The sequence below is a fragment of the Heterocephalus glaber genome, unplaced genomic scaffold (assembly GCF_053883595.1).
Source record: "Heterocephalus glaber isolate CG9 unplaced genomic scaffold, H.glaber_assembly_v1.0 deba00001461, whole genome shotgun sequence".
Taxonomy (NCBI): Eukaryota; Metazoa; Chordata; class Mammalia; order Rodentia; family Bathyergidae; genus Heterocephalus; species Heterocephalus glaber.
In genome coordinates, this window is record NW_028258308.1 from 29540557 (window position 1) to 29565992 (window position 25436).

A 25436-nucleotide genomic window follows, 5' to 3' on the forward strand; every position below is an offset into this window, starting at 1 on the left:
AGTCAGGGACCACTGTGGGAATGGAGAACAGACAGACCCTGGGTCCTTGCCTGCTGCTTATTAAAACCACGATTTATGTGTTCTTCTGGGATAGCCAGGGACTTAAAAAGCCATTTTTGCTATGACTCATGTCTCTTACAGATGCCTGGTAGGTAACTAAAAGAATAAAGTTCATTTTGTATCCTTTGTTATTATAAATCTTGGGTCAAATGTCTTCTGAGCCCTGCAAATGGACATGTTGAGCATTTGTGGAGTGTCTGTTTAAAAGTTGGCAAAACATGGTTTATTAGCCCTGAATTTGCATATTTTTCACCCCCATTCAAGATTGAAAACAGCACGATGGGGGTTTTCCAGGGACATTCAGCTATACCTAGAAGCCTCCAGCCATTGTCCCAAACCTGCAATCACCTGGATTGCAGGAAAAGTGGAGTCCCACACAACTGAGACCATCACAAACAGAAACATTCCTGCCCTGGAAATAAAACCATTCTTCAGCCATAAAGATTCCAGAGCTATGACCAACAGGACAGGATTGAAATAATGATCAACCTGGCCCAGCCCACCAGCCAACCCTTAAAAGCTGTCCTCCTGGCTTTGTGGATGAAACAGTCTGAACCCTTGTAGCACAGTGGGTCCCCTCCAGCTACCTAAGCAGGAGTCCTTTACTGTCTTCCCTCTATCCTTCAAATGAAAGCTTCTCCTGGAAATTTGTGCTTTAGTTTTAATTTCCAATGTATCAAAAGCAAGAATTCATGCTAAATGGAAACAGAGGAAAGTGGCAGGAAAGACGCAAGGAAATGAAAAGGGTCTATGCAAAGGTCTAGACACAAGGGAAAGCAATGCTTTGGAAAGAGGAGGAAAATTCCTTGTCCTTGGGTTAAAGCATGAGAAGGAGGGAGTTAACACCCCCATCCCCTCTTTGGGGGGCCTGGTAGGGCCCTGTCTGGTGTCTCTGTTACCAGATGAAGAGTCCCCATGGGGCTTCTTTCCAGGTTCCTGAGGCTACAAACAAAGAATGGAACAAAACACACAGAAAAGGTAGTGAAAGTGTATATTTGTTGTAGGTGGAAAAGAAGTATTCTCTACAGAGTGAGAATGGGCTGTCAAAAAAATCTCACAGCAGCCCTGAGAATAACAGGAAGAGGTCTTTGTACACAAAATTCCAAGTTATTTCCCTCTCCTATAAATAAGGCACTGGGGCAGTTGTCCTGTCAAACACTCACTTGGCTTTATGCCCTGTGTAAACTGTCCTACAGGGAAAGTGCCCTTGGCTTCCTGCCATCTGTAAAGAAAGGGTCGGGAACAGCACCTTTTGATTGGTTGTGCCCATATGCAAATAAGAGATTGTAAAAAGCATCTTCCGATTCGTCCTGCCAAGAACACCCATAATGATGACACTGCTTTATTGAGAGTGTTCCTCCCCCTGGAAGTGTTCCTTGCCTTGCCCTGTCAAAACAGTACTTTCTAAAACTTAGTCTCAAAGTTTCATGGTATAGTTTTTCATTTATTTATAAGCAGACACAAATTTAATGTGTCTAAATTTGATGAAGTCCCAGTCCTGTATCCATGAGGTGCTCCAACAGCACTAGTCAGGAGTGTTCTCCAGAGGTAACATGCCCACAGGAGGACTAGCTAGCCCCCTGGCTGGGGTCAGGAGGGGAGGACTCCTCTGAGTTGGGCTCTAAACACACATTCTTCCAGGTATTATTACTGGGCTGTCTCGATTTTAACATTCTGTTCCTAGAGAAGCAAGAAAGCTTTGTTGGTACTATTAGCCAATCCACAAATCTTAGGCAGCAATTCAGTTAAAAAAAAAAAAAGTATTAGTTACAGGTATTATGTTAGCTCTGAAGTTCTCTGGTCCTGATTGGAGACAGAAATGACCAAAGCCTGTAGATGCTGCCCTTGGAGGCACACTTCGTGATTAGAGTTTTTGAAATGTCAGATCATCACTGTGGAGCAGCTAAATGTATTGAGAGCAAACAACTCCTAAAGGGTAGCAATTCATATATGGCCTGTGTGGATGTGTCTTGAAGTAAAACTACAGGCATCCAACATTACTACTAACTGTGTACCTCCTCGTCTTCTGTTCTCTCTGAAAATGCCTGGGTAAAAACACAGGAAAACATCATCATTCCCATTCTCATTTTTTGCATTAAAATAAAGATCAAAAATTATTTAAAAAGTACTTTGAAAAGAAATAGGATTCTCTGAAGAACCATTTAAAACAAAGATAGAGAAACTGGAACATTAGTGAACCCTTGGTGGGAATGTAAAATCAGGTAGCTGCTCTTACAGAGTGGGCTTCAGGATGTTTTACAACTCTGAATTGTAGAAAACCTGTACTATTGCAAATGAGTTTTGTCCGTGGAAATATAAATGAAGTCACTCCAGTGGAATATAATTGATTATTTCCGAACGGATATGATCTAGTTTGACCCTGGTTTGTAAACTCATTTTAAAGATAGTAAGTTTTATGAAATGTGTATTTTAGTACAATTTAGCTAAGTTTCACCTTTAGAAATAGTTTTAATTCTAACAATTTTAAAGGTAATACATTTCCATTATAAGAAATATGAAAAATACAAAAAATGTTAAACAATAATTTTTAAAGTAAAAACCAGGACTGCCAAATAGAAAACTAATACCAATTATTTCCACTCATGTTTTAATCAGCAAAACAGTGTGGTGTTAATCAGTTCAAAGGAGAATGCAAAGAATCCATACTGGAGTGTTAAAATGGATTTACAAACCAGTGTCAAACTAGACCATATCCGTTGGGAAATAATTAATTATATTCCACTGGGGCGACCTCATTTATATTTCCATGGACAAAACTCATTAGCAATAGTACAGGTTTTCTACAATTCAAAGCAGTAAAACAGCCTAAAGCCCATGAAAGGCCACTGGACCCTACAAACTTAGATAAATATGCAAAGTGTGCGAAACCGGACACCCAGTAACACGCCCCAGCCCTCACTTTTTATTTCCACTTTAAAGTCTTTTGCAAACTGGAAAAACAAAATCTTTTGTAAGTAACTCCTCAATCTGGAAGTACACTCACAGTGATTCTTATGAGTTAAGCTCAGTAGGAGCTCAGGGCGCTTATTAAACAAATCAAACAACGCTTAGTAAACAACTTAAAGGAATGCAGCATTTGGGAGCCAGCTTCTCCACCTGGGAGACCCAGGTACGCACCGATCCATGCTTCCCCGCACGGGGTGCAAAGCCGAGAACTCTTCTAGAGGAGTCGGACACTGGCTGCGAAGAAGGGAGAGGCTACCTCGCAGGCTCTACGGGCCAGGCCAGAGAAAAGCTTTCCGAACCGAGACCTGTCGAAATACGCGAAACTGCACAGCAAGGGAGGTGGGTGGGGTGGAACCCGGTGGCACCGTCTCTTTCCTTCCCCGCCCACAGCCACCTGAGCCCCACTGGACAGCGCCAGGAGCCAGGGGAGGGGCGACCTCTGCAGGGTCCCGGGACTGTCCGCGCCAGGTGGCCCGAGCGGGTGCGGTGTCCGCTCCTCCCCGAATGCCAGCTCGAGGTGGCCCCGCCGCTGAGTGCTCTGCCCTCGCGCCCCTCCCACGCGGGCTGGGCTTGGCCGCTGGACCCGGCCCCTGGCTGGCGGTTTCGGTTAGACCCGCCCAGGCTCTGGTTTCGATTAGGGACAGCCAGCGGAGGGCGGGGCGGCCCGGACTCGAGGAGGGCACTAGTGGCGAGTGGGGCGGGTCCCGCGCAGGAGGCAAAGAGGGCCGCAGGGAGCAGGGCGCAGCGCCGCGTCCCAGCCTGGCCGCGGGGAGCCGGGTGCGTCGGAGGAGCAGGCGGCCGTTGCGGCGCGGCGCGGCGGGAGCTCGGGATGCGGACGCCCGTGGTTATGACGGTGGGCATGGTGTTCACGCCCTGCGGGCTGCTGCTCAACCTGATCAGCACGCTGGCCCCGGGCTGGCGGGCGGCGAAGGGCTTCCTGAACAAGCCGGTGGACGCCGTCCTGTACCAGGGCCTGTGGGACATGTGTCTGGAGCAGAGCAGCCGCGAGCGCCAGTGCGGCCAGCAGGACGAGTGGGGCTACTTCGAGACCCACCTCGTGCTCGTGGCCCGCGGTCTCATGGTCACGTCGCTGGCCACCACGGGCCTGGGACTGCTGCTGGCGACCCTCGGCGTGCGCTGCTGGCAGAAGGAGCCGCACTTCGCGCTGGCCGGCCTCTCCGGCGTCGTGCTCTTCGTCGCGGGCCTCTTCAGCCTCATCCCGGTCTCCTGGTACAACCACTTCTTGGGGGATCGCGAGGTCCTGCCTGGCCCGGCCAGCCCGGTCACGATGCAGGTTAGTTACAGCCTGGTGCTCGGCTACCTGGCCAGCTGCTTGCTGCTGCTGGGCGGCTTCTCCCTGGCTCTCAGTTTCGCACCCTGGTGCGAGGAGCGGTGTCACCGCTGCCGCAAGGCGCCTCCCAACGGCCCGCGCCGCAGCAGCATCAGCACTGTCTACGTGGACTGGCCCGAGCCCGCACTGACCCCGGCCATCAAGTACTACAGCGATGGCCAGCACCGGCCGCCACCTGCCGTGCGCAGCGCCTCCGCCAAGCCCAGGGTCGGCTTCCCCATGCCGCGGCCGCCGCCCAAGGCCTACACCAACCCGGTGGATGTGCTCGATGGGGAACAGGAGAAGGTGGCCGCCTCCCACAGCGCTTCCTCATGCAGCACCCAGCCCTACCACAGCTCGCTGCCCTGTGACTCTGACCTGTAGATGCCCTGGCCCACCCCTGCCTGCTCCGCACAGGCTCTGAGCTCAGCCTGGGTCTGAAGGGGACCAGGAACCCTCTCTGCCCTGTCCAGCCTTGAACTTCTGTGCTGAGACGCAGTCTGCAACTGCCTGGCTCTGAGCTGGGAGACCCTTCACCACGATCTTCCTTCCCAGTGGCCTTCCTTGGACATTTAGTTCAGCTTGTGTTCGGTTTTCTCTTCACGGAGTTTTGTTTTCTTTTCCAGAGTGATCCGGTCCTCTTACAGAGTAACCGGCGTTTCATATTTTCCTGCTGAAGGAGATCTAGAAAGGGTAGTGTGTGCACCGTGCTGAACAGGGACAGTAACAAAAACGAAAAGTTGAAATCAGCAAATAGAGGCTCAAAAGCAATTTAACGCCTTGAAATTACAGTGTTTTAAAATATCGATGAATCTTGCATCAATATAATTATTGTATTTTTCCTGCTTTATTGCTCCTTTCTCATGCAAACTCTCAAAAGGCCAGTGTATTTCTGTTTGAAGGAGGCTCCTAAACTGAGAGCCATGCAAATGCCACCAACTTTTTTGGCGCTTACAGAATGCAATAACCTGGAGTACTCGTATGTACTTCGTCCAGCATAAATAGGATTTATCTTTCTTATCACTTATTTTGATGTGAAAGGTGAGGTCATTCAAAAGTTTTTCTCTTCCAATAACCAGGAGAATGAAGACATTAAAATTTTATTGCTCTATTCCTTGGATTCCTTGCCCTGGACATAGAGGACTATATAGATTTACTATTTTGTGCAAAATAGAGCCTCTTAGTTACATTTGGTTAAAGTATATATGTATATATCTTTTATTTATTAATAAAAACTTAAAACAATCCATTTTAGTTACTCACAAAAGTGTCTTTGTCTCCAGCACAACCTTCTGGAGTTTTAGTATTTCCTACTAACAATTCTCTATCTGCCTAGGCTCTATTGTGAAATTTAGCACTGGGATCTTTGTAAGCCTTTGCATTAGATTACCCATTAGATTAAGAAAAGAAGCCAGCAGGCCCCACTTAAATCCCTGATTGCTTTGTTTTCAGGATCCTGCTGTTTTCTACAAAGCCAAGTCTATTGTTGAAAAAACTAGAAACACCAGTTTTCACCAGAGGTGAGAGTAGAAATCTTTTTCTCTTCTTTCAGGGGCGTTTGAAGTCAGAGGTAGGCAGCTCTCTGCTCCCTGAGAGACTACCTTGCCAGGAGGTCTGGGTTTTTACTCCAAGTGGTTGATTTAAAGGTGCCTTTAACTGGACTGAATCTCACCTTTAAAACCTGCTCTTCAGAAGGGGGAACCCTCAGTGCAGTAAGCACTGCTAATAGAAAACTACACTGGAGCTTACTAAACAGCACATGCACTTGCAAGGTAATAGACATCCATACACTTGCCACTTTGCAGTAGAGTCACCTGGATTTTGAGACTCAACCTTATTGTGCAGGTATGCCACTTTGTGTTATTTTCAAATGCAGATTCTGGTGCTCTAGTTCTAGAGCAGTTGATGGCGAACCTTTTAGAGCTTTTAATGGCAACAAACATCTGGCTGCGGCACTCATGCCATAGGTTCTCCACCACTAGTCTAGATGCCCTGAAATTTTTTCTTAAGTGGCTCCCTGGAGATACCACCACTGCTTCTGTCAATGCCCAGGGTTTGTGGACCACACTTGTAGTTGCAAGGCTTTCGCTGAGACTCTGCCTCCCTTCACCTGTAATCCCTACTGGTGGCTCATAATCAGACTTTGCGTTGCTGGACACTTCATCTACATTTTTGGTAAGTTGCTGTGGGGAACAGAGCCAGAATGGATGGAAGGCAGCTCTGACCTTTTCAGCTAAGGACCTGAGAAGTCAGGACTTACCAAACAATGTAGAGATGCTCGGATTCTGGCAAGTATTGAATCTATTCAGCATCATAGTTCCAGATATTTCCAGAAAATGTTTGATAAAAACAAAACTGGTATTTTGTATGTTTTACTTTTTTCCCTTCTGCAATTATTCTCCACAGGCTTATATGCAAAACACTGTCATCATTAAGATGTGCTCAGTGAAAGTTAAAAATCTATTTTGCTCTATCAAGAAAAATAAAATTCCTTTAATAAATATAGATCCCTTTTTGTTCTAAAAATGTTCAGGACATTGTGGAAAGAGACTCCTGCATCACGCTGGGATTTGTTTTGGGCCTGAGAGTCATTCTCTGCCACAGCAGCACATACTGACAGTAGCCAAGATGCTGGAGGAGATGGAGTCACAGGAGTCCTTCTGTGAGTGAGAATGAATCCTAAACATGGTACTGATGTGGAGTAACCTGGTCTCAAGTTCTCCACACCTATGCGGCCATCAGAACTCACTTTAACCAGTATGGGAAGTGTGTCTCCTCATAGAATGCATAAAATCTTTACAAGATGACTCAGATTTGCCTGGAGGACAAGGACCTGAGAAAGTGGATCCAAAAATGTTTTAACCCCTCCAGTATTGTATATTGGCCGGTTTCCTTTCCTCTGGATGCACACCTTCTCTAAGAAGGGATAGGCTGTTGATCTACTGCCCAGACTGTGGGAGGTGCTGTCAGGCTGCTTTGGCAACTACCCTGCTGCTCATTGCTTAGATCATTCACCAAGTAAGGGTTTGGACACCTGACATTTCACTAGCATGTCTGTTGGGACCATGGAAAACAAGACCATTTTAGTCTCTGCCCTGCTGCACTCCAGCTTGAGAGGTAGTGTATAAATGAAAGGAAGAATAGTAAGCCAGCATCAAGGGATGGAGGAAAAAGATCTGAACAGACTATAAGAAGGGGAAGAGGACTGTACCAGGCAGAGGGAACAGAACTCTCCAAGTTCCCACACATATGTTGCTTCTACTCCATTCTAGAATATAGTGACAAGGACAAGAAGAATCAGGTGGTACATTTTTATAGGGCCGAGAAAATCCTGTCATTTACCCTTTATTAGGCCAATACCTTCTTTAAAAGGAAATCCGGTCAAATATGAACAATTTGATGTGTGAGTAGCTGCTCAAGAACGTTGTCTTCTGCCAAGGTACAGACAGCTCCACGATGCAGTAGGCAGATAGGACACTAGAACCTCAGCAACTCCTCACACTCTCAGGAGTGCTGGAAATTTTCCTAATCAGGGTCTCTACCTCAGACCCCCCTGATATCTCTAATCTGACTTTCCTGCAATAAAGTGCTGTTATCCGTCTTTAAAGGGAAGATCACACCTCAGGAGCTTCCTTCATATATCAACCACTCTTAGTTTCAATTACTTTCACAATTTGGCCAAGGTCTAAGTTTTTATCCTGGTTACTTTCCTGCACATATCCACATCCTAAACTACCTCCTTCCCACATTAGTTTAGAGGTGTTACATTTGAACATATCACTTACATGTGGCTTAAAGTTTTGCTGCATTTTTTGTTCTAACTCTACATTGAAAGTAAAGGTACAATTTCCATTTATTTTTAGCACTGGAATGAATACCACCACTTTTTATGCCCATTATTGATTTAATAAAGTTACTTTTACTTTTGGCAATGAACCCAGGGCCTCATACATGCTAGGCAAGTACTCTACCACTGAGCTACATACTATCTTGTAATAGATACTTCCAAAAGCTTTTTCTGTACACAAGTGGATCCTTATACTCAACTTGTCACATACAAAGAAAAATGATGTCACCCAGACTAACTAACCCCCAGACCTTAGGGTAAAGTCACTATAGATGGCTCTTTCTCCCTGTGTGGGAAGGAAGGAAAATAAGTGACTCAGTTATTACTACATATAAAACCTTCTTTGAAATTCTTACCCAACCTTCCCATCAACCTTTCTACACATTCCTCTGTCTCCTCACTACACACATTAAAATAGTCTCCTCCTAGTCATCTACCATTAAGCAGGACTGAGAACATGCAAACAAGGCTTAACTTGTTCAAATCCAGGAAAATATAGACAAAGCTTTGAGGGGTGAAAATGCTGACTAGGGGGTTTGGTTCTTCAGTGGGGCATGTGGAGAGAACAGCTTCAGATCTGATTTAGGTATCACTGCAGAGTTCTTGTCCAACTAGCCTGCTCAGATTACATGGACTGGCAAGGAGTCGAGCCAGAAGCCCCGTGTCTAAACCAGTGTGACTCGTAGGTGCAAGAGAGCCTGAGAGGGTGGTGCATGCTTTTTACAGGGACCAAGTACCTTTGTCACCTATGTGGCAAATGCCCCGCCAACTCCTTTCCTGCCACCATGAGCGGCACTCATTCCAGTGGCTCCCAAAGAGCTTCTTCTCACCCCTAGGCTGAGGGAGACTAAAGGAGGTCACTACATTTTTCAACTGCTTGTGTAACTCAGGCCTTGGGTGTAGGCCTTGCTCCTCCTGGATCTGTTTCCCCATATGTAACACGGGAAAGACTGGCCTAAATATTACCAAAGGACCTCACTAACATTAATATTCTGAAGGTGACAGATAAGACTTGGATGAGACTGAGAAGAAAGTAAAGAACTTTGATCAGTAGAGGCTGGGAGCAGATGACCTGTAATGCTAGTAGTTGGTCTGAGAGCAAACACCTCCACATTCTATTTCTCCCTGTGTCTGAATTCCATAAACCTCTCCGAGGTTAAAAAAGTAGAACCTTAGTACATTGCTCTCACTATCCATGACCTCTCCCCCATTTGTTTCCTAAAGAGAGTAAATGTAATGCTTTTAATTTAAATCTTAGTTGCTAGTAACTAACATGTCAAGTTTTTTGTAGGGCTCCATTGCCTAATGCGTGAAACAATGAACATATCTAAAGCTCCTTATTCTTCTAAAAGAAAACCCAAATGTATAATTATGTTACAGAAATTGAGTTCCTAGAAGGAAATTCAGTTTTTATATCAACCACAGGCTGACTGTTCCATTTATTAGGTGTAAAGAAATCAAGAAATTAATGCGTAATGTATAAATTGTCACAATGGATAAGCCTTTTCTACAAGTGGATAAAGTTATGAAGTTTACATACTAAAACCAGTTTAGGGATAAGGCATGATAAAAAATTGTTAACTATCGAATCTTGAGTATCTATAAGATTAAGTCTTCTGATGAAAAGGCTTTAAGTATATTTTATAAACTCTTTAATGGAGACAGCATAATAGGATAGATTAAACTAGATTTCGATGGGGTAATACTTGGGCTTATAGTTATAGGAGACCAACACAGGAAGAGGTACAGTTAGAGACAGGAAGGGGAAAATGGTGATGCATGAAATACAAGGAAATTTGGCTACATGAAGTTGGTTCCCTTTTTCCCACAAAGAGGGAATAGCAGGTGTTTCTGGGGCCTGAACCGGAAATGGGGCCTGCAGAGTAGAAACATAGGTTGAAAGTAACATTCCAGCACAGAGCCTGTGGCAGCCAACTGAGCTAGCACAAACACAACCCCTGGACTCGTGGTAGAAAGAAAGCTTAATTAAGATCTGAGGAAGACCAAGGCAACAAGTCCACGCCGTCCAGAAAAAGTGGCAATGCCATTGTACGTCATTCATACGTACTTCTGAGCTTCATTCTTTTGAGTAGCGTTATGCATTTTGTGTATATTGGGAAGTGGAGACTGGCCAAGAGCAAAACTGACTATGAGGCTGGGTCTTGGGCAAGGTAGCAAGAGAAACCTGATAGTCTCTGCACAGAAAGGCGGTAGGCTACGGTGGTGCTGAGGTTTTGCTCAGACTCAGTTGAGCTTCTGAAGCAGCTTGATGTTCGCTTAGTCCCTGAGCCGCAGACACACAGCTCAGCCTCTTCAGGAAAAGTAGCTCCCTTCATATTTGCTCTTTCCAAGTTGATCTTCACTCGAAAATTATTATACTTCTTTGAAAAGCACAATTTATTTTATCTATTACCCACAGTAATAAAGCCCAGGACTCCTCATGCTTGGAAGCCTTCATAAACTCATTCTGCAGAAAACTAAATTACATAAAAAAATCTAGAAACAATTGAAGCAAAAAAAAAGTCTTCCAAATGAATCTGAGTTTATTACAACTTAGACTCATGTTATTCCATTCAGTTACTATGTTGAACAGTATATAGGCATTTTTGCATTTTCATCCCATGCTCAATTGGCCTGATAATGTAGGTTCTTATAATGCCAATTTTTAGTACTGGGAACACATATTTAGAACTAGGTGTATATCCAAGGTTGTTACCATGAAATTTTAGACCATATCCCTGCTTTGTTACCCTGTTTCCCACCGCAGTCAATGTCTCTGATTCCCTATATCGGTGTGAATACCGCAATAACAAGACAAGCAGACAAGCAGGCAAGCAGACAAGCAGGCAAGCAGATAAGCAGAGCATTAGCAGTCCAAGCATCTGCATGTTCTGAACCCAGCAGGCAAGAGCTGGCTGAGATGAATCCTGGTGCACAGCCGTACTCTATGTTGCTGACTATGGTATCCACGTACTTTTAAAAAAATTAGCCTTAGACAAATCATGTGTCTGAGCCTCTGTATCTATAAAGTATATTCATCTGTTCTATTAATTTCAGAATGGGAGCATAAGAAAAACATATTTTATAAATTCTCAGGAAAAAGAAGTACTAACTTAGTGAAATTTACCTGAGAGAGAGAATGGTAGGAAACTAATACCCAAACATCTGCCACTCTGCAGGAACTTGGCCTTCATCCCAAGAGGCACGGAGAGGGCTGTCATTGATAAAATGAAGAGACCCAGAGGGTAAGCTAGCTCAAAGTTATTATCAGAACCAATATTCCAGAACTTCTGACTGGGCCAGGAACCCTGGTATTAGACAGCTTTTGTGGGTGAGTTACAGCCTAAGCTACATGTAGATTGAACTGAACTCTGACGATTCTCATGGATATTCTTTTTAAAAAAGATGATCTCCTCCAATTTAAAAAATAATTATTTTAATAAGTGATTACTATTTACCACAAACTGTTAAAAAGATTAAATAGTACACAATAAAATATATAAACATTTTATTGGAATATTTCAGTTTCTTTTTTATAAGGTCAGTCTGTCTGTAAAGATGTTAGCAATTTCTGTGGGAAAAGAGTTAAAGAGAGCTGGAGTTACACTACATTAAAACAAAGCAAAAATGCAGAGATTACTGAACTATGCAGAAGTTAGCAGAGAACACAGGCGGAGTAATCTTAATAACATCCCATCCTGCCCCAGCATAAAGCCAGGCCCCTCGTGGAAGTCCACTAAACACTAAATTTCTTGATACTATTTCATACATGTTTCATTTTGGTTAATGTTAGTTCTTCAAACTACAATCTAAGAACAAAAAGGTTATTGAGCAATAGTTTCATAAGCACAATAGCTATACACTATAGTTTCATGTGCACATTCACCAATAAAAAGAATCTCTTTAAATTCACATTGACTTTGACCCAGCTGGGATTTTTCAGAAAGGTCATTCTTTAACTATGCCTCACAATCCACTTTCTTCAGAGAGTCTTCCTGGTCTCCCTCAACATACCTGCTCATCATAGGCTTCATTGACAAAAATCTCACTATTCATTAGATTTTCCTCCTCTTGGTTATTTTCTTTATCACAAGCCAAATTCCTTGATGATGTTCTAGAATCAAAAACAAAGTCAGAAGAGTTGTTCTCTGAGCCAGAATATTAATTGTGGTATGATTTGTAAGTGGACAACTTGTCCTCTATATTGTAATAGAAACTATGCCCTATCTAAATTTTCTCTTTAACAATGCAAAATGGCCTAGAACGGGCAATGCTATCAATTATTTGTTAGTAGGCACTGACTCAACTTCCAAAATGGTATCTTTTCTCCACTAAGGGAAACCAAATGATTGAAGTCAATGAAAACTAAATTCAAGGGCAGGCAAGTGGCAGCTGAACACCAGTGAATTAAGAAAGCAGGTGAATGTAGCAGAAAGACCCAAGATGATAATTAGAAGCCAAAGGGTAACATCTCACTTCATCTCAATGTTAACCAGTCAGCTATTAACTAGCATTGCCTTGGAAGTAGACATGCTAATTCTCCTGGCCTTTTCCTTAGTTTATGAAGGCAGGACAGAGACACAGTTTTTAAAGTTTTAATAATCTCTTTATTTTGTCATTCATAGTCTACTTAAAGCCCTTTCTCAGTATATCTAGTTTCTTCAGTCGTATCTTCTTAGTGCATATCTTAGTTTGTCAGAAGCATCATTTTGCTATTCTTCCTTGTTTTTTTTAAATGTCTTTCTTGCTCTTGGACAAAACTTGATGTCTTTCTTTTGAATTATTCCTGAGTTTCTTTATTTTATCTCCACTTTTGGATTAATTTGCAACCTCCTATAGTGTCCCAAATGAAGTGCTAACCCCACAGAACTCAGAATGTGTCTGTGAGTCTTTGAGGAGGTAATTAAGTTTAAAAAATGAATGAGTTCTAATCCAATATAACTGACTTATTTCTTTATAAGAAAAGGAGATTAGGACAGAGAGGGAGGATACAGGGAGACATTAGCAAACTACAAGCCAAGGAAAGAACCCACAGAAGAAACCAATCTTCTGATGCCTTGATCTTGGGTTTCTAGTTTCAGAACTGTGAAGAAATACTTTCTGTTGTTTATGACACCCAGTATCTGCTACTGTATTATGGAATTCCTAGCCAACTAATATACCTCTGAACAAATTTTCCTCTGATAACTGGAACTAACCTTACTGTCTCATTGAAAGGGAACCTGCTGACTTTATCCTGGAGATATTATCACTGACAGCCATTGCAACCAATTTTACCTCCATAAATGCCTCCTACACCATATAGGACTGTTTATCTCAGGTCTCACTAAAAAAGATAGCCTCAATTATTATTTTTCCAGGTAATGTAACAGATAAGTCTACATCATTACCTAAATTTTTCCTCAGAAGACAAATTTCTAGACATTAGCAATTGATGATTTATATCATCAATCCTATTAATCTTTTATAAGCCTTCTTTGGAATATGAATTTTCATGACGGCATTAATAGCCACTCACCTTTTTAATTCATGTTCTCTTCTGAAATATGTAAGTGTTCCCAGAGCTACCAGAACCACTGAGAAAGCCATGGTTATGCTGAGGGCTACGAAGCCAGAGACAGAGATCTGTGCCTCTTCACAGAACTCTCTCCCATGATCTGTCAGACAGCTGCATTTTCTCAGCTTTCCTTCCACTGCACAGATTCCCCTCCCATTACAGAAAGCACTAGTGCAGGGCATGTGTTTTGTCGTCTGTGAGTCCTTGGGGCGAAAAGACTCTCCTCTTTCCTTGACTTCTGGGCTCTTGCTCGGTCCAGCAGGCTTCTGAGTGGTTAATGTTTTTCTGACAGGATATCTCATTCCTTCTTGACCTTGGTGTCCAAGTGTGGTGGACTTGGTAGTCTGGAGAGTGTGGGCTGCTTTTGGAGCCAAACTCTTTCCAGCTTCTGGCCTTTTAGGTGTTGCTGTTGAATGGGTTTTACCTGTATAGGTACACACACACATGCACACACACACACACACACACACACACACACACACACACGCGCCTGTCAGTAAAGAATCATATCAAAAGAACAAGAAATCTTAAAGCATTAAAATCTTCATATCATAAGGCATTTGAAATATTTGATTCAGGACCAGTGTATCCTATTTATCACACCGTTCTACTTCTAAGCAATGACATGTGAAGTTTTAGTCAAGATACATCCTATAATTTACAAAGGAAGTTTCTTTGTTCTGTAAGGATTTCTGTGGTAGATCAAAATAAATATCTGTAGTAGAAAGATTTTTCAGATGTAAGCGGGTTTGTCTGTAATTTTTTTTAATGTTGTGAGGCTAAGGAACCTGTAGGTTAAGCGAGATCTACCAGTTACAGATATAAAAGCAGATTTGGTGAAAGTGATAGAAGATGTCAAAGATGACAATATAGATGTCAAAGTGTAGACAACAGGTGCTTCTAATCAAAGACAAATTTACAAACTAAGTTTGGATTAAGGTATTTCACCATTCTCTTCATTATTGTTGGCATAAGTATTATTCCTCATGTGAACACAAAAGACAAAACTACTGGGTGGGAAGACAGTATTAGCAATAAAAGGGCTTCTTGCTTCTGACTTAAGCTGGCATTATGCTGTAGATCTAAAACGTCCCCCAAAAGTCTCCTGTGTTCATAGCTGGGGTTTTAGCAAGGTAACTGGATCATGGGGTACCATACTCATCAGTGGATTGGTGAATTGATGAGTTCCTGTGCTATTAGGAGTTGGGGCCTGATTAGCGGGGTGGATCTCTGAGGGTATGACCTGGAAGGGTGCATTCCTGTCCCTAACTTCTCCCCTTGCTCTCTGCCATCTAGCTTCCGTGAGTTGAGCAAATTTCCTCCATCATGCCCTAATGCCATGCCATTTCTGCCTTGAAGCCAGGTGACCATGTATACACTGAATCCTCTGAAACTGTGAGTCAAAATAAACCTCTCCTCCTTTATGTAGAGGGAGTTGGATATTTTGACTCAGCAACAGGAAAGTGACTAATGTAGCTCGATTCACAGGAGAGTTTCCACTCTTGGGCAGTGTAGGATCCTTGATGACAGGGTATATCTAGAGAAAGCCAATCCAATTTTTAAACCTAGTACTTTCTCCTCCCCACCCCAAAACAGGGCAAGCTAATTATTAAGGAGGAAAGCCATTGTGTTAGCATAGGCCATTGGGGATGTGAGAATGGGAGAAGATAATATTAGGTTCCTGGTTTAATTTTAAAACCAGAGAGTGAAAGTGACAAATGTCCTTCTTGCTGATACCATCCCTCTTCCTTTACTTTCCACAACAAAGTATTTCAACAAAACCTCTTCATTTGCTAGACATCAGAATCAACTCTGGGGTCAAAATTCATTTTCCTTCCTATTTAGGATGAAGTGACTAGGGGTAATAACTGATCTCTTAGCTAGCCAGGTTTTAAAATGAAATGAGTTAAAATTGAGAACTGAATGAAAAATCTGCTCTGTAATTTTCCTTTTCCATATTTTTTTCTTCACTGATTATGACCACTTTCAGTAATGAGTCAACTCTCTCATCAGTTTTATAGCTTATGAGACTTGGAAACTACTCTAGCAATAGCTATAGAATTGGAAGGTGGTGATTACAGCTGAATTAGATATTGTAGACACTAAGCTGACTGGCCACATAATTCCTTCCATGAAGGCACTGCTGGCCTAGTACTTAATGACAATCATCTACAGCTAGTTTTAAGTCCTAACATGCCAGTATTGCTTTCTAGCATGACAGTTTTAGACAACTTCTCACGTGTTCCTTAGCAACTGTATGAGTTAGAAAGTGCTGCTTCCATTTTAAAAAGGGGGAAACCAAAACAGGTCAGATAGTTTGCCCAGCCTCCATCCCCCAGCTGTTCCCATGCCATCAATTTAAACTGAATCAAATCTAGCTTAAATGAGTGCCTTTTCAGACAACAGGCAACACAGTCCTCAGTATGCATAATGAGGTATACATTACTTACAGTCCATTTCATCGGATCCATCAAGACAGTCAGTATGACCATCACAAACTTGCTCCATGGAAATGCATTTCTGACCATCTTCACAGGACTGTGATGGCCCAGAGCACTGGACAGCTTCAATACATTTGTTTGCATCAGCCAAGTAGTACCCTTGGGGACACTTGCAAGTCTGACCCTTGGGGTTTGGTAAGCAGATGTGGCTGCATCCTCCATTGTCTTTTGAGCAACTATTATTACCTGTAGATCCCCATGCCCACCCCATAAAACATATTGAATTAAATTAGATTCAGAAGAGTCATCTGAAAATTTTTTCAAACACAATATCATAGTTAGAGGACACAGATTTTTTCCCCTAATTAGATAGCTCTTCAATTTAATTCCTTTTAGTCAAATTGGTTCTGATTAATTAGTGATTCTTCTTCATAGATAGGATGACTTTAGAAGTTCAACATGGCTTAAGAAAAATTGAGGGGACCTCTCATTAATTCAAGAATTTATTATGAATTCTGATGAATTCTGTTCACATCAAGGACCTGCCATAAGATCTAGAAAGGCCTTAGAAACAAGTCTTTTTATTTGAAAATATGGAATGTGTGGTGTTTATTATCCCTTTGAGAAACTGATTAAGACAGCCATTTATAGCTTAGCATCATTCTTTAAGGCTTGTATTTTAAGGTTTAATCTCTAGCGAGGTTTTACCTTGTGACATACTCCAGGAGCAGTGGTATTTATGTGGTACACATAAAACCAATAATAAACTGATAAGAAGCCTCCTTCTAACTCTAAGAACTAAGCAACAGATCATGTATGTGACCATTTATCAGTCTGAAGAATTCTAAAAAGTTCTCCTCACCAGGCCAAGACTACAGCAATCTAAGCATGACTAACACCATTTCATGAGGTTTAGCTTCAGAAATAAAACAAAGAAGAAGTAGTCTCTGAAGACTAATATATTCCTTGTACAGAATAGTATGTGTGACTGATGAATTGAGTTCACACAGCAGGCATTAATTTCAACTAGGAACAGATTTCAACTATTGATACTATATTTAGCCCATTATTGTCCTCCTGAAATATTCAGATATGCCAAATGTGTCTGTAGAAAATAGTGGGGAAAAATATCTGAGAATTCTCAAGTTCATTTGTCAAGAATCAGTTAATATCAAAACTAAATGCAAATGGCAATAAGTACAAACCAGACTAGCTCTGCTTTGGAGCTAAAATGTTATTTCAATTGTACTACTTGTTATAATTCAGTCTACAATAATAAATCTGAAAACAGAATCCAAGTGCTACCTATTGGATCATAACTATCCCCTAAAGATCCACATGGTAAAAGATTGCTCCTCAATGTTCCACTAGAGATGGAACTTTTAAGAAGCAAGGCCTGATGGAATATCCTTAAGTCACTGGAGACATGCACTTTAAGGGGATTATGGGACCCCAGTCTCTTCCTCTCTTTTGCATCCTAGTCATGGGCAGTGTGAATAGTTTTGCTCTGCCACATGCTCCTTCCATGATGCATTGGCTTGCCGCAGCTCAAATGCAATGGGGCAACTTATCAGGGACTGAAATATCTAAAAATGTGAGCCAAAATAAACCTTTTCACTTTATAAGTTGATTATCTCAAGTATTGATTCCATTAAGAGCAAGCTAACACACCAATTCTACCAACCCCTAGCCAGATACTATTGTACCTGCTAGATAAATAATAAGACTAGGCATGTACCTAAACCAAACTACATATAACTACTTAAAGACAAAGGACTGTGTACAGGAATTTGCTAAAGAAATGTTTTAATGTAATGAATGAGAAAGGCAAAAATATTTCCAGACAATATTGCATAGTAGTGTGCCCCTTCTATGTTAGTCAGCGTTCAGTCACTGCGACAAAAGTCCTGAGAAAAACAACTTAGAGGAGAAAAAAATTATTTTGGCTCATGGTTTTAGAGATTTCAACCCATGGTCACTTGGCTCTGTTGATTCTGGGACTATAGTGAGTCAGAACATCATGGTGGGACACATGTGATAAAGCAAAGCAGCTCATCTCATGGAGGACAGGACAGGAGAGAGAGAAAGAGAGAGAGATGGAGAGGGAGAGGGAGAGGAAGAGGTGAGGAGAGGAGAGAAGAGAGGAGAAGGGAGGAGAGAAGAGGGAGAAAACAAGGAAAGTACAGGACAAGATGTTCCCTTCCAGGCACACACCAAGTGACCTACTTCCTCCAAGCAGGCCCCACATCTTAAAGTTTCCACCGCCTTCCAATAATGCCATCAGATTATAACTGCATCAATGGGTTAACCCACTGATGAGGTTAGAGCCATTATGATCCAGTCACCTCCCAAAAGTCCCTCCTGTGACCACTGCTGCATCAGGGACCAAGCCTTCAACACATGAGTTTTGGAGGGCCAGTTCAGATCCAAATCATAGCATTCTCCATGCAGAAATTCAGTAGACTTTTGTGTTCACATAACCATTGCAAATATACTTACCTTGTTGATTAAATGTACTATACACTTTTAAGTTCACAATCTTCTGGTCTACTTGGAACCACCAGTTTTCTGAAACTCCTTTCTTGCTATACCAAACTTTAGTGATTTGGGCTAAAACAAAAGCCAGTGAATAATCATTAACAAAAACAAAATTTTATCTTAAAAAAATTTCCTGAGCAGAGAACATTGCTCAACATGAATATTTTATGTACCTAAATTCTAGATGAATAACTAGACTTTTATAGAATAGATATACATGTAGTTTTCGAAATCTTGTTTTTGAGGAGAAATCCCAAAAGAAATTAAAACTATGATATACTTTCCTATAAATAAAATCATATGTTAATAAGCTATGTCTAGAATATTCTTTTATGTTCAAACAGGAAAAGAAGATATATGCTAGTTAGATTTGGACCATGCAATGAATGAGTAACGTTTTAAAATAATATTCTAGTACAGTATTTTTGGAAATGGCTTATCTGGAACAAGAGTTATCGGTGGATCTTAGAATAGATGACAAAGGTTTCACCATACATCTAGCATATTAACATCTCAGGAGTAGGCATTTGAAAATATAAAGAGACATGTATTTTAAGCATCATTTTCTAGTTTTCTTAAGTCTGCATGTGGTCAGAAATTTATACACAGAAATCTAGTATACACGTAATAATATACTAGAATACTGTCACATAGGACAATCCCTTTGAAATGTCAAAAATGCCATACTGGAATACTCTATAATTCAGCTAGTGGTTTCATGTGTATTTATTTGACTAAGACAGGCACTGTTGTCATTTTACAGGTAAGGTGTTTCAGCTACAAACTGACAGAGCAGGTATACCACTAAGTTCCAATACAATCCCTGGCCTTGTACTCTCTGTACTATACCATTATGATAGTTTGGATAAGTATTCCTCAAAGGCCTGTGTGTTGAAGGCTTAGTCTTCAGCTTATTAGAACTTTAAAAATGTGAACCCTTGGCCTCTACTCTTCCTCTCTTTTTGCTTTCTGGTTGCCATGTATGAGCAACTTCCTCTGCCACATGCTCCCACCATGATGGACTGTCTCACCAGGCCCAGAGACAACCAGACTAAGCAACCATAGATTGAGATCTATGAAACTGTGAACCAAAATAAACTTTTCCTCCTTTCAATTTGACTATCACAGGCTCTCTAACACACTAACAGAAAGCTAATGAAATCATGGTGTCTTTGAAAGCAGAAAGACTCATATGAAAGCCAGAGATTTTAAAAATGCATAAATCTATTCATATAAAGAATAATAAGCAAGTAAGTCAAAGAGTCACTGTTATATATTCTTTTTCAAGTTTGGGAAGTTGTTTAGTTATACTTCCAAGGAAAGCCACTTCCAAAGACACTTCCTAAGCAGTAGCAGGTGCTTTTTGGATTATCAGGAGTAAATTCAGATTGCAAAGACAATCAGATATAGAATCAAGACCTACTATCATCAACTGTTGTCCAGAACATCATGCCTTGACCACATGTAAAGAGGTTAAGTCCCCGAATTCCTCTGTGATCTACTCTGTGTCTGGAGCCATCTTGCTGAATGCTTTCTATGAGTCCTCGCCCTAGGAAGAGAGGTTCAGTTAATTTCATTTATTCCAAACAGCTACAGCTCTTTTTGTCTTGTCCTGCCTCACCTCCAAGAGGTCACTATCTCCCATGCATTCTCTGAAGCCAGTTCTGCTTCATTAACTCCTCTCTAACATAAATTTACAAAGGTTTATTCATGCACATGTTCTCAATTATATTTCTTTACAAAGGGGCAACAGCATAACTCTGTGGGTCATAACATGCTATATAGGATAGGAAAAGGTTGTATTTGTGTGAAATATGTTGGCAGAAAATGTAAACATGGGCCTGAAATCTATTTGAAGCTATTGCTGAAGACCAGAGTGTACAACTTCAGTATTTCACTTTGGCTCAAGGTCTCTCAAGTTCATGTTTAGAATGTGGATAACAGCAGCTCACCAGAATCAGCCCAGTACAGTCGAGTCCCTGAATCTGAAAATGCCAGGCCCACAGGCAGCTGGGACTTCTGCCATAGCACCTTTCTCCCACTGCCATCCATAGCGGCACATTCAATGCTGGACCCATGACTGCCATCATTCCAGGGACCCAGATCCACGAAGCACATGGCTGCAGCAGGTGGGTGCAGAACAACAGAGGCTGGGCGGGCAAGATTTTCATGGAGCAAGACAATGGGATACTGGCCTTTTGAGGAAGCTACATTGATGTGGGGATTCTCACTGTCAATCCAATATATGTTTCCACTGAGCCAGTCCACAGCAAGGTTGATCACAGACCCCTCCACTGATATGAGTTTCCTCCAAGAAAGTGTCCCAGATTCTTTAAGCCTCAGTAGCCTGATATCACCATTATTCAACTCAGAAAGGTACAAGGCCTTTTCCTGCACAAAATAATCCACTGATGCAAGCTGGTTCACACTGGTAAAGGGAAGCATTCTATGTTCTGGCAAAGTTGCTTGTCCTGGTAAAGCTTTGAGATTTTTCAGATAGATCTACAGAAAAAAAATTAGGTAGATGGGTGGAACTGGTTTAATTTCACCTAATTTCATAGTTTAATTCTGCATTAGTGTGACAACTTTTAAGTTCAAATTTTCAGTACTTTTATCTTCTAAAATCAGGAATGCATTATTTTCTTCCCTTCCTGGAGCTTCAAGCACTGAAAGTTTCTAGAGTCCATGTGTTTTGAAGACTTGTTCTTCTGTTAAAAGTCCTCCTCTTTAAATGAGACACGACTAATTACTATCTCACTGAAACTGAAACCACTCTCCCACCTCAAACTCTGTTTTGTCATTTTAAAACATCATAGTTGACAGGTCCTCTGAATGGTAGAAGTAATGGGTGACTTACTTGTTTATACTTTTTATTCTCCTGCAATTTAAGACAAGTTTTCTCACAAAATGTACTTCCCCAATCAACCTAACAAAAGAAATCAAAGACCTCTTCTCTGAAAGCTATACCACTTTGAAAAAAGAGATTGAAGGGAATATCAGAAAATGGAAAGACATCCCTTGTTCCTGGGTAGGAAGGGTCAACATAGTGAAAATGTCTATACTTCCAAATTGCTATATAGATTCAATGCAATCCCAATTGAAATCCCAGCAGCATACTTCATAGAGCTTGAGAAAACAATCCAAAAATTCATTTGGAAGAAGAAGAGACCCAGAATATCAAAAGCAATTCTAGGTAACAGAGACATGGCAGGGGTATTTCAACCACCAACTTGAAACTATACTACAAAGCTACCGTGATAAAAACAGCATGGTACTGGCAAAGAAACAGACCTGAAGACCAGTGGGAGAGAATAGAAGATGCAGAAACAACGCCAGACACACTCAGCCACCTCATCTTTGACAAAGGAGCCAAACACCCTCGCTGGAGGAAAGATAGTCTCTTTAATAAATGGTGCTGGAAAAATTGGATTTCAACTTGCCAAAGACTAAAACTAGACCTATATTTCCCACCATGCATTAAACTAAAATTGAAATGGATTAAAGCTCTAAATATAAAAACAGAAACGCTGAACTGGCTGGAAGAGAGGTTAGGTAGAACTCTTCAAGACACTGGGGTAGGAAAAGACTTTATGAACAAAGCCTCAGTTGCCCGTGAACTAGCAGAAACAATCAACAAGTGGGATCTCTTTTTACTAAAAAGCTTCTGCATACCAAAAGAAACCACCATCAGTGTGAAGAGACAACCCACAATGTGGGAAAAAATTTTCACCAGGGGTCCCTCAGACAAAGGTCTACTATCTCGAACCTATAAAGAACTTAAAAAAATCAGACCTCCCAAATTTACAGGCCCAATCCAAAAATGGGCATCTGAAATGAACAGACATTTCTCAGACAAAGAAGTAGAAATGGCAAATAAACATATGAAAAAATGTTCAACATCACTGGTCATTCGAGAGATGCAAATGAAAACAATGCTGAGATTCCACTTCACTCCAGAAAGAATGGCTGCTATCATGAAATCAACCAGTAACAAATGCTGGCCGGGCTGTGGGGAAAGAGAAACCCTGCTCCACTACAGGTGGGAGTGCAGACTGGTGCAAGCACTGTGGAAATCAGTATGGAGACACCTCAAAGAACTAGGACTGGAACTCCCATTTGACCCAGCTATTCCCCTGCCGGGTATCTTCCCCAAAAAACTAAAAGAATCATACCACAGTGAATATGTGCACCCATGTTCATAGCAGCACAGTTGGTAATAGCTAAAACTTGGAAACAGCCCAAATGCCCATCAGCTGGAGACTGGATCAAGAAAATGTGTGTGTGTGTGTGTGTGTGTTTAAAATAAAATGGAGTACTACTCAGCTATCAAAAATGAGAAATTAGAGACATTTTCAGCTAAATGGATGCACATTGAGGCGAGACTCTTAAATGAAACAAACAGGACACACGTGTAAATACAGAATAGTTTCTCTAGTGTAAGAAACTGAAAGTGTAAATAAAGACTAAAAGGTATAATAGATAATGTGAAATAGGAAGAAAAGGGGCAAAGGGGAGGGGGAAGTGGGAGGGGTAGGGGAAAGGAAAGAAGGGAATGGAATTAATATGAGAAAATGAAAAAATGGAAATAAAGTCTTTGTAAATAGGGAGGGATGGAGGGGTTGAAGGGAGGGCAGGGGAAGGGGGAAAAAATAAGAACCAAGAGAGTATGTAAAGTTGCATATCTCCAATGATGAATGTCATTATATTGTATACCTCAAATGTACCAATAAAAGGATATTTAAAAAAAGGTACTTCCCCAGGCTTGAACCCAGGTGAGCTGCTTGTATTTGGAGTTACTATGCTGCATCTTGAGCTACAACCTAGACAACTAAACAAAGATAATCTCACTTTCCAATCCTTAACTTGACCGTGTTACGGTGTACTAAGCATTCCTTAGGGAAATTTAACTAGATGGGGCCTTCATTTAACTACTTTTAGTAAAAAACTTTACTTGGGTCATCTCAATCTTTTTATTATGGCCAAGATATTTTATTTTGATTGTGATGGCACCCAGCACACAGTCAATACTCAAATGTAAGATGTATCTGAAGAATATTTGAAGGAAAAGGGCACTTACCAGCTATAATTGTATGTGGAGAATTCAAACATCCAAAGTCTGAAATGGAACACAGACCAAGCAGGAACATACTAGGGAAGCTTAGGTCAGTACCTGTGTAATAACTGTGGGCAGTACAAGGAAGAGGAATGCAGACTCCTGGAGTGGGACACAGTTGAGGCCATCATCTGCAAGCAAAAAGCCAACTGGGCAATGGCAGCTTCCCGTGGATCGTGGGCTCAAAAGGCACAAGTGAGAACATCCAGTATCCAGGCAAGGATTCAAAGACCTAGGCTGTAGCACTTCGTGCATTATCTGGAAGAAAATAGCTAGATGCCACTATGTATTCTTGAATCCTTAACAATAGGATATGTAGGGCCGGGGATTTAGCTCAGTGGTTCATGAGTTCTATCCCTGGTACCAAAAAAAACAAAAAACAAAAAAGAACCAACCAAATATAAACAAACAAAAAGAATAGGACATGTACCTTTTCCTTTCTTTTTTTGTGGTAATAGAGATTGAGCCCAGGGCCTGTGCATACCAAGACACCCTCTACTATTGAACTACATCCCAAGTCCAAATGTTGTTTTTCTTTTAAGTATAAATAGACATCATTACAGTTGATATTTAGGCAGATCTCTCTCTCTCTCTCTCTCTCTCTCTCTCTCTCTCTCTCTCACACACACACACACACACACACATACACACACACACACACACAGGCTTTTCAAGGAGAACTAGGGAGATATTTCAAAGAGCACACTGGACACCTTGAGTCCATAGGGCTGTCCAGAACGCTTGATGAGGACAGCCCGGCTCTTGCCTGTCATCTTCTGCACACGCTGTACTGTTCTTGTCTTCAGTTCAGACCAGAAGACTCCATCTTCAAACACAGTGACTGAAAAGGGGTTCTTGATTTGTGTGAGCTGCAACATCTGAAGTGGTAAAGGTGAGCTTTCTGGGGTGAGTTTTATATAAAATGTGGGACATTTTAAACAAGCCTTGTGTCAAAAGAACACTTACACTAATGCCAGTACCATCTAGGTTGGCAGAACCAATGCTGTGAAATTTGTCATCAGACCAGAATATCTTCCAACTTAACTGGTCAAGAGCTATGCTAGTTGGCCGTCCAAGACCTTTATCAATGAGTATTTTCCGGCTGCTTCCATCCATTCCTGCTTTCTCTATTTGCGGTTCTTCTCCAATCTCAGACCAGTACATTAATCTAAGTGAATAAAAGTCAACTTTAAGATAATGCATTGCCTCACAAAATATCAATGCATTCCTTAAAATACTCACTTACTGCCCAATTATTTTTTTCTCAACTTTAATGAGGTCTATTCTTTAAATGTAGTTGTGTAGTAGTAAAAGAAAGTTTTTCTCAAAATTACACGGTGATTGTTTAGTCACCTTTTGAGGGCAAAGTATCTATCATAACTGTATGAAAAAGCCTTCGAGTTCATTAGTTCCTTGCCTGAAAAATATCCAGGAAATAAGCTAGTACCATGTGCACAAGGAAACCTCAGACCTCATTCTCAACCATAGGCTGTTGGATGTATCAAAACACACTGATAATTTTCTGGTTGATAGATTTCTAGTTGGAGGTCTTTAAAAGGTAAGAAAGGAGAGAGGGACTCAAT

The 25436-nt window shown here is 41.4% G+C and overlaps 2 protein-coding genes across 3 annotated transcripts in view; one reads left to right on the forward strand and one right to left on the reverse strand.

The window, feature by feature from the left end:
- Nucleotides 1-2966: 2966 nt before the first annotated feature.
- Nucleotides 2967-6149, forward strand: Cldn23 (claudin 23). The gene has a single exon (XM_004867645.4). The coding sequence runs from the start codon at nucleotides 3149-3151 to the stop codon at nucleotides 4739-4741; it is 1593 nt and encodes a 530-aa protein (XP_004867702.2). The 5' UTR covers nucleotides 2967-3148; the 3' UTR covers nucleotides 4742-6149.
- A 5548-nt stretch (nucleotides 6150-11697) lies between these two features.
- LOC101701954 (low-density lipoprotein receptor-related protein 2-like) overlaps nucleotides 11698-25436 on the reverse strand; it is a 48516-nt gene continuing 34777 nt past the window's right edge. For both annotated transcript variants that reach the window (XM_087217221.1, XM_087217220.1), the window contains exons 23-32: nucleotides 24820-25021; nucleotides 24567-24731; nucleotides 23911-24111; nucleotides 20693-21242; nucleotides 20164-20289; nucleotides 18702-18812; nucleotides 16212-16448; nucleotides 13723-14185; nucleotides 12219-12318; nucleotides 11698-11775 (exon numbers count right to left, since the gene is read on the reverse strand). In XM_087217221.1, coding sequence (XP_087073347.1) covers nucleotides 11746-11775; nucleotides 12219-12318; nucleotides 13723-14185; nucleotides 16212-16448; nucleotides 18702-18812; nucleotides 20164-20289; nucleotides 20693-21242; nucleotides 23911-24111; nucleotides 24567-24731; nucleotides 24820-25021 — 2185 coding nt within the window. In that variant the 3' untranslated portion in view covers nucleotides 11698-11745. The remainder of the gene's footprint in view (nucleotides 11776-12218; nucleotides 12319-13722; nucleotides 14186-16211; nucleotides 16449-18701; nucleotides 18813-20163; nucleotides 20290-20692; nucleotides 21243-23910; nucleotides 24112-24566; nucleotides 24732-24819; nucleotides 25022-25436) is intronic.